Below are 21351 nucleotides of genomic sequence, written 5' to 3'. Positions count from 1 at the left end.
ACCCATTATTTCTAGCAGAGACAGGATACGGCAGCACAAGGAAGGCAAACTAAAGTAACACTCACTACATCACCTTAATGGCAAGGCAAGTGTTTTAAAAGCATCTAACAGTTTGACCAGGCTAGCAGGCTTCAAGAAAAATATCCCGACAAGTCTCCTCTGATATTGGACCATTATTGTGTTGACATCTATGGCAGCATGAAGGAAAAGCCAATGTGAGATGGAAAAAAAAAAATTAATTTTAGAGGAAGGCAGCGGTGTAACTCAAGGACAGGTTAAAGAGTTATGTATGGCAAGAGCCCAAAGCGACCCCGAAGGCTACAGACAGATGGCAAGAACACAGTTGTCAAGAAGTTGCAAATAAGAGTGATGAACAGATCAATAAAAGCAGTCTTAATTCACATTTGGCAATTACATTGCTAAACAGACATCGCAGGGACATGGACGGATGGATAGTTGTGCTGGGGACAGATATAGAAAAAAGAATCAATGCTGTGTACATGAGAGCTAGGGAAAAAAACTGTCAGAGAGTCAAGATGCAAAATTCAATGCTAAGATTCAACTACAATAAGGAAAGACCGAACAGAGTGAAATATGGAGCTAGGACACCAGGAGCCAGATCCAGAGGCAGAGCAGGGGAAGTCCAAACACTGTTACAATGAGCACAACTCACTCTGGGGAGGGGAAAAATAAATAATAATATATTAAATAAAAACAAAAAGGAAAAAGGAGGAGGGGCAGGTGTTTCACATGATAAAAGATATGAACGATGGTGGAAAAACACTTTCAAGTGAGAGCCCAACGGGGTTACTCATCTCCAGTTTCACTCATCTCTCAGCAGCCAAGTTTACACAGCTTCCAAGCAAAGAACAAAGCAAAGATGAGAATGCGGCTTCTTATCTTTCAGTGATACTGTAACATTAATAGCAGTGATCTATAACACATTAAATGGCATTTCACTCTATGGGCTTCAAAAAAGCACCAGGACCTAGAAGGAGGATGTATGCAAAATGCAAATAAAAGGACAAGAGCAGAATACGTCATTATCCCATCTCCTCCAAAAACACCCGAAATACCTGTCAGTAAATAATGCTTGTCTTTGAGGAGGGGAGACGAGTTCACAGCACCTTGTGCTTTTGGTTTTCATTTTCAGGTATTACTCCAAATCCCAGCAAAAACTACCCAGCTCTTTGTACAAAGATAATGGCTACAAAACAGTTGAGTCGCAGCAAATTTTGCTCTCTCAGCAGTTTTTTTGCATGCCTGGGACTCAGGGGTCATTTAAACACAGATAACCTACCATGTACTGATTATAAAGTATTTTGATAAACTGACTGATCAACAAACGCTTAACACACCTACGTGTCTGTCTTTTAAGACTTTCATGCATGTAAATTTAATGTTCAACTTCTGCTGAATCTTCAGCCGCAATTCAGACATTGGAGATAAACACGCAAGTGATAAGACCAGCAAATACACCTCGATCTTCCCAATGACTCTATCACAGGCCAGGCTAGGAAAGGCACACAGAACTCGATCAGCTGAGTACTCGCTCACCTGAGGGCATTAGGGAATCTCTCTCAATAATTCTGGCTGACGCCAAGTCACTGATGATATACTGTAATCTCAAGTGTGTGAACACCGACAGGAATGCATTCCCCTGTTCCGATTCCAGGAAGGCAACGTCATCCTCAAAATCTGCAAGACGGAGCACTGGTATTACAAGTTGGTTTTCTAAATATTTTCCAGAGCCTATTTGTATTTGACATTGAGGTTTACTTTATTAAGCACAGAAAGTTTTTATGGACAAGCAAACCATCTTTTGGAGCTAAACCCAAGAAATTACTTACACTCAAACCCTTTTGGCAGAACTGTTAGACCAAACTTTTCCTCTTTGGAAACACACACGTGCCTTCTAGCGAGAAGGCAACAAAAGCTTATCCTAACTGAACAACAGCAGAAGCAACGAAGCAAAACTAGCGACCATGTCTGCTCACTTGAAACATGTGGACAAAACAGTGAAAAGGCTATCGGTGCTGAGACCCTGATCCCGGGGACTGCTGGCAGAGGCCAGCCTTCCCAGAGAGAAGAGGAGAAAGTTGGGAAGTGGAGGAAGACTATCGTATTTTACTTCTGACCAGCCTCTTCCACAACCCAAGGCCATGCCAATTAATCCTACCTCTCCTGCGCCTGGCAAACCACGCATCAGCTTCGGTTAAGAGTTGTTTCAAAGACCCATTCCAAGTAGGCACTAGCTGGAGGAACATCCACTAGGGAAAATAAACAAACTCTAGTGAGTTAATTGAAGAAGTCTTCAAAACAGTAATACATGCGTTATTAACAGCGCTTTTTCATAATGCATTAATTCCTACAAAGATTCTGATACTCTCTTAGATGCTTCCAGGAAATACCAAAGAGGTTAAAATTCTCATTGTGCTACAAATCAGCTACTACGCTGGAGTTCAACTTCATAAAGCCCCAGCCCAACCCTTCGCCAAGTACCTTTTTGAGAGCGGTGTACACATCCATTTCCACTTGCACTACAAGTAGGTCAGAAGAACTAATCAGCTGTTTCATGAGGTTTATGCTGAAAAAAGACAAGTCATCAAAGAATTCTACGAGACATACAGACAAAACCAAGAAAGCAAGCTAGGTAACAAGCAACCGTCGATAGCCTAGAAAGTCGTGTTGAGCGAGCTGCACGCTTTGGAAGAAACTGTACTTCACCACTGACAGTTAACTGACGCCTGAATACCTGAGGTCTTTGAAGAGCGCCACACTCTGGTGAGGCATCAGGTTATTCAAGAGCCATTCCAGGCACCTAGATTAAAAGCAAGGAATTAGTACCTTCCTTTTTTTCTTACATATCTCGACATTCAAGCACAGTTGCTCAGGCTCACAAAGCCTGGTTATGTACCGCGTGATTCTGAAATACTGCTTTAACGTGCCCAAGACATGAATGCATAAAAGTATGAAGGGGAGTTCTTTCAAAAACATGAACTTTACCATAACACTTTCCAAAATTTTCTGTAACTCTTAAAGTTGCATTTAGTGTCTCTCAGGGAAGAGTGAAAGCTATATTCCTAGTGCTGTTAATGCCACAAAAAGCCCTGAGAACACACTAATTCTCAGCAGAAGGAAGCAGCTAGCACTAACCTCAGCATTCTGCTCCAAAATGTCTAATTACCCCTCCTAATTAAGATAAACTCAAGCTCAAGTACTGAATATTAAAGCAGCTTTGAGATAAAAGAGTCAATGATGGCAAGTATTGTTTCACTGTCACGCTGAAGACCAAATATATTGTCTTTACTAGTGTACGTTAGTAATTAATTCATTCACAGCACAGGCTGATCAATCGACCAGAATCTACACCAAATTTAAGGTAACTGGTTATAGTAGAAACCTGAAAACTAAACAGAACAAGCAGAGCCCAAGCCAGATACCTTTAAAAAAAAAATTAAAAACCAAACAACAAAAAAACCACCAACCTAACTGGACATTATCTCACCATTCATAAATTCACACTTCTAATTAGCAATGTACAAAGCAGCTCAGAGAAAGTAATTCTTACTTTTTCTTCACAGAGTCTAACCCATATGTTGCCGCTGAATTGTAATAACCACACACAGTTTCTGCATTAATGGTTTCCTTCATTGTTTCACCACATTGCTGGATTAAGTCATCCTGCGGGGAAGAAAAAAACCCACAAATATTCAAAGTTTTTATTTCCTAACTGAGGTTTCAAAGATTGTGCAGTTCATACAAGTTTTCATGCCTGAACAATTACCAGAGTCACACGTGCTACAGTGACCTCTGCTACTCTATCCAGAACACACAAACCAATCAATGTTCCTCAGAAAAACAGCTTTTTCTTAAGGATATATCACGTGAAAGAAAAGCTTAATGAATACTGTCAGGGTAGAACAAAGGAGCTGTTAAAACTTATTTTAGCCTACTTCTAGATATAATGCTCAAAATGGTGCTTAACATTACAACTGAATCTAAGCCATGCTATTTTGAAATAGAACCACTGTGTTACGTTTGGGGCTTTTTCCCACTTTGTACGAAAAGATTATTTATTTCTCCAGGTGAAACAATACGTGTGCGTGACTATGTTACGAACAGTTACCTTTAGCTGAAAAGAAAGCATAAAAATATTGCACATTTATTACTTACAAGCTGCAGCATGCAGGCTGCTGCTAAAAGGGCAACTACTCGACTGGGTTTTATTAATACATCATCTCTGTACAGCGAGCCAAAAGCCACCTGTAGAGCTGAAAAGAGTACAAGTGTCAAACTAAGACAGGACATACGAGCTCGGATAACTAAAAGAATCCTTAAATATAACCAAACCACTGCAACTCACACATTCTCTTCACTCCTGCTTGCTCAGGATAAAAAACTGGTATTTACCACCTCAAGCACACGCACATAAACAGAATACACAAAACATGGCAGTCACCGATGAAATACAGCCCCTTGCACCATTTAAACAAGATATTCATCTTAAAACAGCCACCAAGGCACGCCACGGGGCCACGTGCAGGACAGTAAAACTAGGTAAAAAGAAGAGAAATCTCATGCTCCTCCTCTGCAACTCATCACTAGTGTAACATTGAGATACTGCTGTGATGCTACAAATTTCTCTGTAATTCTTCTGAAAAACAAAACTCACAGTTCACTCCACGGTGCTTGGAACCATAGCAAAGCTTTCTGCCAACTCACATCGGTCCCCCGCGAGCCCCCCCCTCGGCAGCTTTTCAAGACCAGACAGATGAAGATGTGATCCACACTCCAACATTCGGATCTCCACAACAGTTGCACATATTGATCCTAAGAGCCCCAATGCCAAAACAACAGTACAAGCAGTTGCTTTCCAGATGTGCTTCCCAGCTCAGAGGTACAAAAGTTAATTCAACTCTACTGGTGACCCGAGTTAAGCTCAGAACTGAATGAGCACAGAACTCATTCTTTCAAGTTTCTTATTTACTCGTTTGAAAATTATCCTTAAAAAATTTTTTTTTTCCAGTTAATTTTCTGTCAGGTTCAGCTTGAACGCTGAAGGTAGGAGTTATGTTAAAATAAAAGGTTCCCACTTACCTTCTGTATCAATGTTTGGGTCAGGAATCTCCAACTCTATGATGTTCATGCTAGATTCTTTCCAAGCTCCACTGAACATACTGGAAAAGTAGCCTGACTACATGAGGGAAGAGGAGAGAAAAAGAACCCAAGTAAGACACTTAATGCAAATTAAAGCTCTCAAAAGCAGCACACGGAACAAAAAAAAATCATTAATATTTACCTTCATGCAGAACAAAATTTATGAAGGGAACTTTTCATAATGCAAACCACTCTGACCTACTCAAGAAAGGACTAACTGTAGTTGCTCTATTTCTGAAAGGGAAAATGCGTCTAGGACGTTTGGACTACGTGTCTGCAATCAGAGTGAAGAAAGAGCTTTCAAGGGCCACAAAAGCCACACAAACTCTTTTCCTACAAACCACACCACCAATGGGGATATAACCAGTCCAAGAATTAAGTCCTTAATGTTACCGGTGGACAACAAATCCTCCAGGCATCGCGGAATGCCTGTTCAGCTACTGGGGGGCTGGAGGGAAGAAAAGCATGCAAGACATACAAATTAATGTACAAGGTTGTAAGTCTCATACCAAGGACACATGCACATACACCACTTATGGAAATATACCTTTTCTTATAAAGTGTAAGGCATATAAAACTAGAATTTGATAGGTTTCCGTCCAAATGAAGTGAAATATACTGCTCTACTAGGATTCATGATTTTCCTTCTCAGCAGCAGATGTGCCCATTATGAGGTGCTATCACTCACTGAAGTTTACCTGAGAGATCAAAAAAATAAAGTCTATTTGTACAGCACCGTATGCCCTGACCTCTTAACTCAGCATTTCAACTCAGGGCAGCACATAACATGAAATCCAATTCTGATTTTATTTCATTACATAAATATTTCCATACCTTTGGCATATCCCCTAACTACGATGACATACAATACGCTACTCTAAAACCAGGACCTCAGTCATCTTGCCGATCCTCAGGAGGCTACCTTAGCTTTGCCATGTAGGCCAACTCCTCAGTTTCAGGAGAATTTATCATTTTAGTAACCAGTATCAGAGAAAATGAAACCCTCCATTTCTCAGACCTGCCACTCACAGGTAGAGCAGCACCTTGCTGTCATTTATCAAACTAAATGCAGTAGCTTGAGAGACTAGGGAAACAGAAACATACATCCTGAGAGAGGATGCTCAACAAGGCAGAGGAGTCGTGATTTCATTGACAGCGAGCTATTTTTAACACCCACAAATATTTTACCTTGAGAAACACCACTCCAACGACAGAGCATAAATTGAAATAGAAACCTGACTTAGGAGAACAGTTAACTTCACCACAAAACTTCATCTCACAAGAACATCGCTTGTACAATGACACCTCTACAGACCAAAACTGCAATTTTCAGAGTCTGTTCAAAAGCATCCACAGAAGCTATTTAATATTCAATTTTAGTCGTGCACCCACACTAAGTTTGAAGGGCTAGCTTCACGAACTTGAGACGGAGCAGCAGCACAATCACATCCACGATTAAAAGCATTGTCGCCAACAACAGCCTAAGGACAAACCACCAAAGTGCCCACCCTGTTTATGCTGCACAACGTTAAGTCTGACTGTCCAACCCACTTATACCCTGCCTCAGTTTTACAAAGTTAAAAGCAAGCAGACAATTAAAGCTGTGTCTCCCAGCTGTCCCCCTGGTCAAACACAACCACTGCTCTATCCAGAGGTGGCTGCCTATGATCAACCTTGGGCTATATGCAAGTGACTTTTCTGCCTGCGTTTTACACGCTTCAAAAGGTTCTGATGCACGCAAAAGGCTTTTTCCTACAAGAAAGCAATGAAACAGGACCTAGACAGGCTGGAGAGCTGTACCCAGGGGAACCTCATGGAATTCAGCAAGAGCAAGCGCAAGGTCCTGCCCCTAGGGAGAAACAACCCCCCGCACCAGCACAGGCTGGGGGGGACCTGCTGGAGAGCGGCTCTGCTGAGAAGGCCCTGGCAGTGCTGTGGGGCAGCGAGGTGACCCTGAGCCAGCATCGTGCCCTTGGGGCCACGAAGGCCAACAGTGTCCTGGGCTGCATTCAAAGGAGCATGGCCAGGGCAAGGAGGTTATTGTCCCCCTCTGCTCTGCCCCAGTGAGGCCACATCTGGAGTGCTGCATCCAGATCTGGGCCCCCTAGTTTAAGAAGGACAGGGAACTGCTTGAGCAAGTCCAGAGGAGAGCTACCAAGGAGCTGGAACATCTCCCTTGTGAGGAAAGGCTGACACACTTGTGCTGGTTCAGCCTGGAGAAGAGAAGACTGAGGGGGGATCTCATCAATGCTTATAAATATCTAAAGGGTGGGTGTCACAATGATGGGACTAGGCTCTTTTCAGTGGTGCCCAATGACAGGCCAAGGGGCAACAGGCACAAGTTGGAACATGGGAGGTTCCACCTGAACATGAGGACAAACCCCTTCCCAGTGCGGGTGCCAGAGCAGGGGCACAGGCTGCCCAGAGAGGCTGTGGGGTCCCTTCCCTGGAGACATTCACCCCCCGCCTGGACGCGGTCCTGTGCCCCCTGCTCTGGGTGTGCCTGCTCAAGCAGGGGTTTGGATGGGATGACCTCCAGAAGTCCCTTCCAACCCCTATCGTCCTGTGATTCTGTGAAATTTCCCTTGCTGTGGCCAATGCAAGCAATTGCTGTACCTATACTGGAAACATGGCTTTAACACTACAACAACAAAAATCAAGAATTCACTTCTACCATCCCTTCTTACACCAGAGGAGCTGCATTCAACCTGCTGAGCATCTCCCAGTGCCATCTTCACCTCGTAACACATAAAACCATTTTGTGTTTCACTACAGCTAACACAGAAGCGCACACATTTTCAGGTGTAGTACCTGATGTTACTTTCTCTTCTCGCTTCAAATACATTGCTTTCCAGGTTAGACTCCCACGTTAAAGGTAACGGCACAACTGAATGAAACGTTTCAAGACAAAGCCATGGTTTCTCCCCACTTCTGTCACAGGAAAAGTAATAAAAGAGAACAGACAGTAAAGATAACAGCACTCTTCACTCCCAAAGCGCAAGACGTCTTACAAAGAATTTCACCCTAACACGAGCCCAAAATAAAACACTTGTAAGAAACAGCATCTTTTTTGTAGGTACGCACTAGGATTTATTCTTTTCAGAGCTTCTGTGCGAGGAAGCAGCAAGGAAGCCTTCATCCTTGGATGCACAACAAATACAGAGACCCAGCACCAGCAACTTCCCTTCAGTTCCCTACCCTTGAGTCCCAATGAACACTAAAGTTGGACTGGGTCAGCAAGTGCTGTACAGATCCACTCCGGAAGCGCTTTCCTTGCTCTGCAATAATATTAACATCGCAGGAGACTCTCAGCCATTTCTTTAGCAAACAAGAACCTGTCCTCCGGACACCAAAAGACAGTTTTCAGGACTGTTTTCACAAAGGATGGGCCAAGGTTAAGATGATGAGATTAAAACAAAATTAAGTTGCAAGGGACAGAAACAAAGAAACTTTTCAAACACGAAGCTACAGCTACGCTTCCTAACATTACTATCAAAGGCACAAGGCATGTTGTGTAACTGCTTGCATCCACAGCGAGAGTGATAAGTCAGAAATGTAAGGGGAAGAAAAGGAAAGAAAAAAGTCTTGAGTCACACTTACCATTTACCAGACATTCTTTCATCACAAATACAGTTTCTCTTGCGAGGAAGAAAGGAGCCGCTTACCTGGCACAAATAGATCTTATGCAAGTTCCACTCCTCTCCCAGAGCACAAATTTTGACATCGCTGTTCTCCCCATTCACAAACAGAGTCTGATAAATATACTTAGAAGTGCTTTTCAGCTGTTTCCTATGCAAAAAGACAGAGACACACTCCTTCAAATTTGTCTGTTACAGAGGCAGCACCAGGTACCGGAAAGGGCTTTTTTCCTCCCCGTGAGGGACCAGCCTCCCCCCCCCGCCGTTGCTCACCTCCCCTCTCTTGTTCACTGCAGCAGCTGCTGCTGGGACCTTTCCGAAGCAGACAAGAAACTCCCCCCTGGCCCCGGCCCCCCACCAACCTCACAGCGGCAGCCCTTCCCCTCCGCCCCTCCCTTTCCCGCACAAGACCCCGAAGATCGGGCTCGGCCCTCGAGCGCCCCGGGCCCTTCCCGCACAGCCCCTCACTCGCCCCCGGCCTCGCCGGGCCCCTCCGCCCCTCACGGCCCCTCCTGCCCGCCGCGCCACCTCAGGGCCAGCGCGACCGCCGCCAGCCCCGCAGCCCCTTCCCGCCACCCGCCCCTGACAGAGCCGCGTCCGCGGCCCGGAGCCCCCTCGGAGGCGGCCACCGCCGCGCTTCCCCTTGACGGCCCGGCCGCCGCCGCCCCCTCAGGAGGCCGCCCGGAGCGGTCGGATCGTCCCAATGACTCCAGCGCAGGCCAGGCCGGGAAGGGCGCACAAGAACCCGATCGGCTGAGTACTTGTTCACCTCAGGGCATTAGGGGATCGTGAGTTTGTGCTGAAAACAGACAAGTCATCAAAGAATTCTGCGAGACATACAGACAAAACCAAGAAAGCAAGCTAGGTAACAAGCAACCGTCGATAGCCTAGAAAGTCGTGTTGAGCGAGCTGCACGCTTTGGAAGAAACTGTACTTCACCACTGACAGTTAACTGACGCCTGAATACCTGAGGTCTTTGAAGAGCGCCACACTCTGGTGAGGCATCAGGTTATTCAAGAGCCATTCCAGGCACCTAGATTAAAAGCAAGGAATTAGTACCTTCCTTTTTTTCTTACATATCTCGACATTCAAGCACAGTTGCTCAGGCTCACAAAGCCTGGTTATGTACTGAGTGATTCTGAAATACTGCTTTAACGTGCCCAAGACATGAATGCATAAAAGTATGAAGGGGAGTTCTTTCAAAAACATGAACTTTACCATAACACTTTCCAAAATTTTCTGTAACTCTTAAAGTTGCATTTAGTGTCTCTCAGGGAAGAGTGAAAGCTATATTCCTAGTACTGTTAATGCCACAAAAAGCCCTGAGAACACACTAATTCTCAGCAGAAGGAAGCAGCTAGCACTAACCTCAGCATTCTGCTCCAAAATGTCTAATTACCCCTCCTAATTAAGATAAACTCAAGCTCAAGTACTGAATATTAAAGCAGCTTTGAGATAAAAGAGTCAATGATGGCAAGTATTGTTTCACTGTCACGCTGAAGACCAAATATATTGTCTTTACTAGTGTACGTTAGTAATTAATTCATTCACAGCGCAGGCCGATCAATCGACCAGAATCTACACCAAATTTAAGGTAACTGGTTATAGTAGAAACCCAAAAACTAGACAGAACAAGCAGAGCCCAAGCCAGATACATTTAGAAAAAAAAAAAAAAACAAAAAACAAAAACCAAACCAAAGAAACCACAAACAGAAAACCACCAACCTAACCTGGGCATTATCTCACTGCTTATAAATCCACACTTTTAATTAGAAAGGAATTCTTACCGTTTCTTCCCAGAGCCTAACCTGTATGTCCCCTGCTGAATTGTAATAACCACACACAGTTTCCTCATTGTTTCATCACATTACTGGATTAAGCCATCCTGTGGGGAGTTAAAAACCCACAAATAACTCAAGTAAGACACTTAATTCAAATTAAAACTCTCAAAAGCAGCACACGGAACAAGAAAAATCATTCATATTTACCTTCATGCGGAACAAAATTTATGAAGGGAACTTTTCATAAGCAAAACCACTCTGACCTACGCAAGAAACATCTAATGGTAGTTGCTTGTTTTTGTAGGTACGCACTAGGATTTATTCCTTTCAGAGCTTCTGTGCGAGGAAGCAGCAAGGAAGCCTTCGTCCTTGGATGCACAACAAATACAGAGACCCAGCACCAGCAACTTCCCTTCAGGTTCCTACCCCTGAGTCCCAACGAACATTAAAGTTGGACTGGGTCAGCAAGTGCTGTACAGATCCACTCCGGAAGCGCTTTCCTTGCTCTGCAATAACATCATAGGAGACTCTCAGCCATTTCTTTAGCAAAGAAGAACATGTTCTCTGGACACCAGGGTTAAGACCAGGAGGCTAAAAAAAATTAAGTCGCAAGAGACAGAAGCAAGGAAACTTTTCAAACACAAAGACACAGCTACGCTTACGTCCTACAAATCTCTTGGCATCACTATTCTCCCCGTTCACAGATTTCGATACGTATACTTAGAAGTGCTTCTCAGGCTTTTCCTATACCAAGAGGCAAAGAGAGACACACTCCTGTGGGCCCACAAGCGCCTCGTCTCTGCCATCCCGTCCTCCAGACGCTGTTCTCCTGCTCCCACCTGCGCCCCAGGGGCCGCAGCTCCGGCAGAGAACCACCTGCTGCTGCCTGGGCTCCTCCCCAGGGGGACAGCGTCGGTGGCTGGATCCAATGGATCTCAGCATCCATTTCACACAATCACTGACTCCTTGAGATGGCCGGGAGGTCGACAGAGGGTGGAATTAGATGGTCCCACCCCGCTGCTCAGGGAGGGCACCTTGCAGCCGCTTGGTCGTGCCCATGTGCAGAGGGCTGTGGAACATCCCCAAGGCTGAAGACTCCACAAGCTCCCTGGGCCACCTGTGCCAGTGCTCGGCACCGAGCAGCCTTTGCACTTCCCGTTCCTGAACTGCATGAGGTCCCTGTCAGCCCAGCTCTGCAGCCTGCCCAGGTGCCCCAGGATGGCAGCAGGACCCCCTGGCCGAATCGCCAGCTCCTCTCGGGCTGGTGACACCTGCCAACTTGCTGACGAGGCGCTCTGCCCCATCACCCAGAGCTAACGTTAGGTGAGGAAGGGGCGAAGCACGACCAGAGCCACTACTGACCCCCGGGAGACACCGCTACGTCCTGGCCTTGCGCTAGGCTTGCTGCCACCGAGCGGCACCCTCTGGGCCCGGCCGTTCAGCCCCTTTCAGTCCCGCCCGCTGTCGGCTCATCCAGCCCACTTCCATTCGAGTGGCTCCAACGCCGTGTTTAGAAAGAAGAGACTGCAAGATGGGCGCACTCAAGCACACAGCTTTCAAAATCCCACGCCACAAACCTCCCACGCTGGCTATTTCCGCCAATTGCCCCAAAGCCTCCAGAGAAGAAAACACCCCGTAAGCTCACGCCTGCAAGGCCAACGACTGTTTTTAATTCCGGATTTGGCTTTGCTGCCCGTTGCCTCCCAGCGAGCGCTGTTTTTTGCAAGGCGATCCCAAAAGCTGAACGCAGGCTAGAGCTCTTCCTCGAGGGACCTGTGGGCAGGCGTGCCAGCCGGCAGAGCCGTCCAGCTCTCTGGAAGCTCTCTTTGAGTCCTTCCTGGCCAGAGGCAGATCTGGGAGGAGAGACAGGGTGGGCTGCCGGCGCCCTTTGTGCAGCTTGGTCCCTGCTGGGGGCGGTCTGGCTGCTTCCTGGATTATTCTTCCTCCTCTTCGGCATTGCGGGAGTCAGATGCTGCGCTCCTCCCGCATCCAGGGTCACAATCTGCCCCCGCCACCGCTGCAGCGCCCCGAGTGCCTGTCCCACCTGCATCTCTGGACTGCTGAGACCCTCCTCCTCCTGCCCCTCTCCCTCTCCCTGCCCCTGCTAAGGGCTCCTAGTCCATGGTGACCACAAACAGGCTGTGGGGATCATAGCCGTGCCGTGGGGATCTGCTCCCCACTCTGTGCTCCGCTGAGTTTGCTCCCAAGCAGCCCTGGCTGCGGGAGCCCCCTTGGAGCCGGCGTTGGAGGGCCTCGGGAGCTGCATCGCCTCTTGGGGCTCGGGCACAACGCGGAGGACTTGTTCTCTCCCTCTTCCTCTTGCGTGCTGAGCGGCGGCGCCCCGTGTGCTCCACAGGGGGGCTGTGGATATCATTGCCCCGCTGACAGCATCTTCTCTGCTCCCTCTGCTTTGGCAGGCTCTGCTCCTGAGCAGCACTGGCTGCGCGAGCTGACTGGCAGCTGCTCTTGGAGGGCCCTGGAGCTGCGCCGTGCCTGGGAGCGCAGTCAACACTCGCAGGGCTAGTTCTCTTCCTCCTCCCTGCTGAGTGCTCGTAGTCCGTGGGGTCCACGACCCAGCTGCGGAGATCCCTGCCCCACTGCGGCGATCTGCTCCGGGGCCTCTCCCTGCCACCCTTCCTCTGGGAAGAAGGGCTCGCTCCACGCTCCTCCTCCTTGCTGCCCTCCTGCATGGTGTGCAGCAGACGGCCCGAGGGCGGAGAGCAGACCAGGCAGTCAGCTTTCCTTCTGGACACCAGCCTTGTCAAGCTGCAGAAGAAGCGATGCCAGCAGAAGCCCACGCAGGAGGCAATGCTGAGCCTGCCTGGCCAGATGGGGCCCAGCCAGCCTGCAGATGCCTCCCGTGCACCTGCCCAGGTGGGCTGGCTGGTGCTGGCTCTTGCGGAGGAGCCGCTGTCCCCTGGAGAGTCCTCCATGCCCGCTGCCACGTCCTGCAAGGAGAGCTGGGATAGGGTCCTGCCCTTCCCTCCTCAAGGGAGCAGAGCCGCGGGAAGCCCCAGAAGGTGCCTGAGGGGACAGCTAAGGGCCTTCCAGAGCCTCTCCTGGAGGGCTGCAGAGGCGGAAGGGCCAAAGGCGCACCAATGGGACGGATCTAGGGGGGGTGCTTTGAGAGGGAGCAGCGTCGCAACTGTCAACAGCGGTGCCGCGTGCCAGGGAAAAGAGAGCGATGCCAAGATGCCAGAAAGAAGCCCACTGCCCACGTGCTGCCCTCAGCCACCTCCCCGGGGTTACCTTGGTCTGTCGAGGCTCACCCTCTGCTCCCACAGAACCCACTTGCTTCCTGCTGGACCCCCACAGGCTGAGGAAGGAAGGGGCATACGATGGTGCCGGTGAGGAAGCAGCCATTTCGCTAGGTTTCCGATCAGAGCACCTGGAGAATAAAAACAAAGAGAGGCATCTCTCTTTAGGGCTCTTCTTGCAGCCTCCTCTCGGCTTCAGTCCTTTTGTGGGAGCGGTTTCTACGACAGAGGGAAGATGCGACCAGGGCCGCAAATGGCATTCTGGCAAGTTCAGCTGGGGTCTTCCCCAATCCCCCTGTCGGAGCAAGGCCTCGTCTTTATAACCCCTATGGCCTCCATGTCATAGAATCGTAGAATCATCAGGCAGTTTGGACTGGAAGGGACCTGAAAGATCACCTCGTTCCACCTCCCCTGCCCTGGGCACAGACACCTTCCACCAGACCACGTTGCTCAAAGCCCCGTCCAGCCTGGCCTCCAACACCTCCCGGGAGAGGGCACCTACAGCTTCCCTGGGCAACCTGTGCCAGGGCCTCGCCACCCTCACCCTCAAGGATTTCTTCCTAACAGAGAGCTAACCAAAACCTACCCTCCCTCGCTTTCAAACCGGTCCCCCTCTTCCTACCACCACACTCCCTGATAAAGAGTCCCTCCCCACCTCGCCTGTAGGCCCCCTTTAAGTACTCTTCCCTACGTCAGCCAGCTTCACAGAGCAGGCAAGCAGCACTTTGCACCAGGGCAGCAGCCTAAAGCCCGCTAGGGAAAGATAACCACTGACGTGGGGTAGCTCAGCTCTGACAGCGCTGAATGGGGCGGCCTGTACTCGCTCTCCTGTGAGAGAAACGCTCGGGGGGATGAGAAGAAAATCAGCACAAACCAGGAGAGGAAACCGATTCTAAACAGGTTTTAGTACCGCTTGTTATTTATTACCTGATGTAAAACAGCAGATACGCTTGCTGCCTGAGCACGGTGTCGATGCCACAACGATCCACAGACTCATCGTCCATCTTATACCACGCTCCGCTGCTGGCCTGCAAAGAAAGGCGTCGATGTCTGGAGATGAACGGCACGGTGCCTCCACCAACCCAGGCAGAGAACTGCAGAACCAAGAGAAAGCCAAAACCAACCCAGCCCAGCCCCTAAGGAGACCTTCTCGCCAAGACCCTCGGCTGCCAGTAACACTGCCGTGAAAGCGTGTCTTCGGCAGGGTAGATTTTGCCCTGCCTTGCTAGGCAGGACGTCCCTCTTTACCTTTGTGTAGCAGAAATAGTGTCCGTGATAACAGCTGGGACCGCGGTGCACCACGACAGCATATAAGGAGTAGAGGAGGGGCTCCCCAGCTGCGTGAGACGTGTACGGGCGAAGGTCCAAGTACTCGGGGTACTCCACAACCTACGGAGAGAGCAAGAGGGCTCAGAAGCCATCCTGAAATACTACGTGAACTAGCCTTCCAAGACTAAGGGCTAGAGGCGTAGAAAGACATCTCTGGGGCTGACGGCAACTCGGCGCTCCCTAAAGCTACGTGGCGTGGTTTGGGTGGCAGGAAACTGTTCTCGGCCAAAGCAGCTCTGCTGGAGCAGGGCACGCGCTTCTCCTCCCGCGGGAACTCTCCTCTCCTGGCAAGGGACCGCAAAGACCTCAACGCCAACAGCCGGCGAAAGGCCCCGCTGCTTTGGGAAACCCCCTGCGCCAGGAAGAGGAGGTTGCGCTCCAGCTGCGTACACACCTTGCTGATCTTCCCGCCGGTGAAATCGTCAAACCTTTTCAGGCACACCGTGAGCACCATGGGCGCGCGATGGATTGTAAACCTCTTGGAGGCGGCGACCATCCTCTCACACCTTGGAAGCAAGCAGAGAGGCGAGGGCTGAAACGCACCCTGCGACGCAGCCTTTCTTCCCCCCGGAAGGCCAGACAACCCTTCCCGTCTCACACATCCTTGCGCTATTTTAAAACTATTCAGCACTGTAAGGCCACGCTAAAGCCAGCTGCGTCGTCTCCTTGTGCGTTAAGCCTACACGAAACGACGGCTTATGCTCGGCGACACGCAGCACCTTCACGCAGGATCTAGTACGATTAGGACGTTAGCGTTCATCTTACTGGCTACACCGATAGCAGTTTTCGCCCTCCAGCCGCTCAGGTCGGACAAAGCCCTCCAGAGCACCGGTGACAGAAGAGGCTGCCTGGAGGAGTGAGAAAGGAGAGCACTGAGCTGCGGGAAACACCCTCACCCAAACACCTCCTAGGAGTTTACGCAAAAACCTAGCTAGACGACGCTGAGGAGACCCGCCCTCAGCCTGCAAGCAGCGTCCGGAAGGAGACGGGACGAGCCTTTGGGGCTGAACATCGCCCTCCTTCCCAAGGGATTCCCAAGGCTACCGAGAGCCACCTCTCTGTGGCGCTGCACAGTTCAGCTACCGAGGGTGTGCAGGGTCACCACCAAGGAAAACAATACCACCCGCCAGGCCAGGAGCCAGACGGCTGCTGAGGGAGGGCAAAGGGAAGAAGGCTGAGAGGACGTCCAGGGTGCAGAGAGGACAATTCCCACTCGCCCGCCTTCAAGCCAGCACCCACAGGCAGACCGCTGCCACGGCCTCCCCAGAGGGACTCGGGCCATTCCGCTTCCCGCCCACCACCAAGCTCTCTTCGGGTCACAGGAGGCGTTTTTAAGCCAACCGCGTTGATTCTGGAAAGCTACAGGGGCCTTGGGATGCCCCGAAGCACAAGCCACAAGCCCTCTTACTTTCACGTCCAAAGGAACGTCCAGGAAGGCCTCGTAGGAACTGGAAACTGCCTTGCAGCTCAAGCACGTGACTGGAAGGCAAACCGAAACGCTCAGCGATAGGGGAGGTCGACCGTGCCCGTTCATGCTCCTCCTACCTACTGCGCCAGTCAGACGTACAGCTGTTTATCACAGGCAGCAGGCAGAAGGGCACAGCCAGTCCCAAGGGGAACAACAGGTGGGGAGCAGTACCTCTGGATCTCAGAGAGCCCCCAAAGATTTGATGGACGACGGTAGTCGATTGGGAAGAGATGTCCAAGCTGGAAAGAAACGGTAAGGGGCAGAGAGTCACCTCCTCCAGGAGTTTTACTTGGCCTGAAAACCCTGGGCGCAGGTTCTCCTTGATGGGAGCACCTCAAGGAGTCCAAAGGGCTCGGGAGCATTGGAAAGGCAATTTGCTTGTGCTTACTCGCTGCTTCCGCTCAGGCAAGCGCTCTGCATGGCATCGACAGCAAGGCGGAGGAACTCGTGGGCGTCTTCCTGCACGCCCAGCTGGAAATGTTCTCCTATGCCTAAGAAAGAGGAAGTTAGTCCTTCTCTCCTCCGCGAACAGACGGAGACATGGCAAAGCACCTGAAACGACTTACATGTCAGAACGCTGACGACACCCCAGGGCTCGATGGCACTGCCTGAGGAACGCAAGACGCTGTTCACGTGCGCTTCCATCCTGCACATCACGCAGACGCCTTGCTGACGACCTGAAGAGGGAGGTGGGAGGGAAGCAAGCTTCTCCGCTTAGCAAAATAGCCATAGCAACGGGAAACCTCACGCAGACCTTGGAGTCCCAGGAGCGGCCTCCACCCCTCCCAAGGCCCCCACGTCCCAACAAGCCCAGGACATTCGAGTGCGCAGAAGACACTCTTCAGAAGGACGCTGCTTCGCTGACAGAGCCTGTCTGTGCCACAGGCAAAGAGGGTTTAACTTGCAGGAGCTGGGACCAAGACGCGGGGCTACAAAGAGGCGCCTTTCTGAAGGGGAAAGAGACACCTGGACAGGACAAGCGGCTTCTGGGCTTGAGTGTTCAAAGACGACCAACTCGGCGGGTTGAGAAAGGAGGGCGGCTTTGCTCCTAAGCTGAATTCCAGGTGCTGGGAACCCTTGGCAAGTGCCCAACGAACGAGGAGCTGTTCATCAAAGTACTCACACGACTGGCTGTGCTCCCGAGAGAGCAGGTAGTTGGCCAGAGGGGGTGTGTAGGTCAGGCACTGCAGGATGGAGTTGAGGAAGCACGTATTGCCCAGGTTGTGGAGTCCCGCTCCGGCTCCCTGTCGGCGCTGCCAGGCCAGGCAAATCTTCTCCGGGGGAAAGAGGACCCTTTGTGGAGGAGCCATTCCCTCGACAAGGACTGCAGGGAAACGACATTGGGGAAGAGGTGAGAAGGCAGCCCTGCTTCTGTCAGACCTTTCTGCCGGCAAGGACACCCTTCAGTGTCTTGTGCCTAGCGGCAGAGGAGTGACACAAGGTGCTTTCCTGTCTCTAATGGAGAACACCTGGGTAAGCCTGGCTGCTAGCAGGAAAGCGCCCCAGGATTCGCCCTAGGCTCTCAGCGCACCAGCAGGCAGGGATGGAGCCCCAGCCGCGCCCGTTGCCTTTGGCGTTGGCAAAGGCCGAGCCTGCTGGCAAAGCCGCTACTCACAGGAGTCGTTCCCCGTTGCGGCCATCGCTCCTCTCGGGAACAGAGGGGAAGGCTCCGGATGGCAAACGATGTCGGGAGGCGCTCCAGAGAGAGAGCAGCGCCGAGCCTGCCGCCTGATTGCAAAGAAATAACCGCAGATCACCAAAAGGGTTTAAAAAAGCGCCACACGAAACCCACAGAACGGTATCTGCCCTCAAATCTCTTTCGGTGGTGCTCGGAACTGCGGCAGAGCTGCAGGCTGACGCCTTTCCCAGCGCTGTCCCAGGGCCCCAGTCCACAGCACCGTCAAAGGCCCTTGGGAAAGGCTCCAATGCACGGCACCTTCTCTGAAGAGGACCTGCTGCTGGCCTGTGGCCAGCGTTAGCAACACAGCCCGCCGCCTCTCTAGCCCACGCTTTCCCACCTTGCGTGCAGGAGCGACCGGCTTTGGGCTGCTACTTGAGCAGCTCCCGCTGCCGTGCTCCTCCTCTGCCAGCCTTCCTACCGCAGCACTCAGGGTGGGCTTCTCGTCCTTCTAGGCTGAGCCCAACGCCTCATGCTGCACTGCCACCCCCCCACCCCCTACTTGCCCCTCCTAGGATACGGCAAAGAAAGAACAACTGCCAAACAGCAGCGCTACCCATAGCCCACGTGTGGCCAGCCTACAAAGGTGCGATGGCTCAGCCCAGGGCTGGCAAGGTACAGACCAGCCTCTGCTTTCATCCCACAGCGACCTACTCTGCCATCTGCCCTGCAAGTCACGTCACGGTTACCTTTGAGAGAGGAGGGAAGCTGGGCAGAAGTGGGCAGGAAACGAGGAATGCTTGGAAAAAAGGAGCCGCGCGAGCAGCAAAGGCAGGAGCCGAGTTGTCCCGAAGGCCAGCTCAGCCCAACTGGCCTTCGCTGGCCCGCTCCTCAGGATCACAGGCCCTGGCCGGGTGAGCTCACAAGCGCCGGGCGGGTGCCGCATCACCGCCCCTTTGTGACACGGGGACGCACGGGGACGCGCTGCGGCCAGCAGCCGCCACAGCCCGGGCACCTCCTGTAGCCAGCAGCTGGCAGCCCCCGGGCTTCCCCACGCGCTGCTGCCCAAGCGCCGTCTGTCCGCCGGCAGAGCTCCCACCTCTTCGCCGAGCCACACAGCCAGACGGACGAAGCGCTGGCCAGGCCTGGAAGCGCTCCTGCTCGCACCTTTGCCTGCCACCTGCGCTCGCTGAGGCTTTCCTTTCTGCTCTGCCCAGCTACAGGACTGTGTCCGTGACACTGGTGTAGCAAAGCACCCGGGCTCTCGCAGCTTCTTTTCCAAGGAGTTTGATCTGCCCCCCACCAGCTACAGCCACAGCCTGACTCTGAACGAGAGCTACCAAAGAAACGCCCTCAGCAACTGCGCTGCATTGACCTTGGCTGCCTCTCTCACCCTCCAGCTCCCCAAAACATTGGTGGGCAGCGCCTTAGCACCTGGATTCACCCCTTGACCTGCTCGGAGCCCGGGGAGCATTGCTTCCAGCGCACGCTGGGGCCCTGCCACAGCAGCACTAGCAGGCTCCAGAGCCCTTTCCCTGGCACCAGCCAGCAGCCAAGCGCCGCATTCAATGCTCACGCCACAAGCTCACCGAGCAGGACAAAGGCAGCTTTGCTTCCAAGCCTCCTCTAGCACCGCTCCTCCAGCTGGCAGCCATCCCACACTCCTAGGTGCAGAGGGACCTCACTGCTGAGCTCAGGGCAGGGTCAGGGCTCCGGAGCTGGCAGCGCCCAGTGCCACCCAGGAAAGCAGGGCACCCTGGCAGCTGGAGGCTGAGCAGGGTGTGCCCGCTCCTCACTCACACGCTTCAGCCACAGCTCGTGTGCTGGGGCAGCACGGCATTCGTTACCCTTCACAAAGAGCCACGGCAGGCGGGCTGGCTTGGCTGAACGTGGCTGAAGAGCGCCTGTGCCCCGAGGGGCGCCTTTTGCCGAAGGCATCTTGGGCATAAGGTGGCCGGGCCAGAGTTCTTTCTGCTTTGACTTTCTATAGCATTCTTCCTCTGAAGGTGCCGGGGTGGGGGCGGGCGGGGCAGAAGAAAGGAAGAAACACCATTCCTTGCTGTCAGGACTAAAGGCTCCAAGGAAGCGGAGCAGAAGCAGGTGCCGGAGCTCGGCCTCGGGATGGCAGCAGGACCCCCTGGCCGAATCGCCAGCTCCTCTCGGGCTGGTGACACCTGCCAACTTGCTGACGAGGCGCTCTGCCCCATCACCCAGAGCTAACGTTAGGTGAGGAAGGGGCGAAGCAGGACCAGAGCCACTACTGACCCCCGGGAGACACCGCTACGTCCTGGCCTTGCGCTGGGCTTGCTGCCACCGAGCGGCACCCTCTGGGCCCGGCCGTTCAGCCCCTTTCAGTCCCGCTCGCTGTCGGCTCATCCAGCCCACTTCCATTCGAGTGGCTCCAACGCCGTGTTTAGAAAGAAGAGACTGCAAGACGGGCGCACGCAAGCACACAGCTTTCAAAATCCCACGCCACAAACCTCCCACGCTGGCTATTTCCGCCAATTGCCCCAAAGCCTCCAGAGAAGAAAACACCCCGTAAGCTCACGCCTGCAAGGCCAACGACTGTTTTTAATTCCGGATTTGGCTTTGCTGCCCGTTGCCTCCCAGCGAGCGCTGTTTTTTGCAAGGCGATCCCAAAAGCTGAACGCAGGCTAGAGCTCTTCCTCGAGGGACCTGTGGGCAGGCGTGCCAGCCGGCAGAGCCGTCCAGCTCTCTGGAAGCTCTCTTTGAGTCCTTCCTGGCCAGAGGCAGATCTGGGAGGAGAGACAGGGTGGGCTGCCGGCGCCCTTTGTGCAGCTTGGTCCCTGCTGGGGGCGGTCTGGCTGCTTCCTGGATTATTCTTCCTCCTCTTCGGCATTGCGGGAGTCAGATGCTGCGCTCCTCCCGCATCCAGGGTCACAATCTGCCCCCGCCACCGCTGCAGCGCCCCGAGTGCCTGTCCCACCTGCATCTCTGGACTGCTGAGACCCTCCTCCTCCTGCCCCTCTCCCTCTCCCTGCCCCTGCTAAGGGCTCCTAGTCCATGGTGACCACAAACAGGCTGTGGGGATCATAGCCGTGCCGTGGGGATCTGCTCCCCACTCCGCGCTCCGCTGAGT

At 51.9% G+C, this 21351-nt stretch overlaps 1 protein-coding gene across 1 annotated transcript in view; it reads right to left on the bottom strand.

Annotated features, from left to right (window-relative positions):
- The window catches only part of LOC135317013 (germ cell-less protein-like 1), an 86439-nt gene that overhangs the window by 10252 nt on the left and 54836 nt on the right, over positions 1–21351 (bottom strand). The window contains exons 6-13 of the mRNA XM_064472526.1: positions 8826–8987; positions 5101–5197; positions 4177–4274; positions 3572–3684; positions 2756–2821; positions 2503–2587; positions 2180–2270; positions 1558–1698 (exon numbers count right to left, since the gene is read on the bottom strand). Of these exons, the coding sequence (XP_064328596.1) occupies positions 1558–1698; positions 2180–2270; positions 2503–2587; positions 2756–2821; positions 3572–3684; positions 4177–4274; positions 5101–5197; positions 8826–8987 (853 nt within the window). The remainder of the gene's footprint in view (positions 1–1557; positions 1699–2179; positions 2271–2502; positions 2588–2755; positions 2822–3571; positions 3685–4176; positions 4275–5100; positions 5198–8825; positions 8988–21351) is intronic.

The sequence above is a fragment of the Phalacrocorax carbo genome, chromosome 24 (assembly GCF_963921805.1).
Source record: "Phalacrocorax carbo chromosome 24, bPhaCar2.1, whole genome shotgun sequence".
Classification (NCBI taxonomy): Eukaryota; Metazoa; Chordata; class Aves; order Suliformes; family Phalacrocoracidae; genus Phalacrocorax; species Phalacrocorax carbo.
This window is presented reverse-complemented; position numbering and strand designations above follow the sequence as displayed.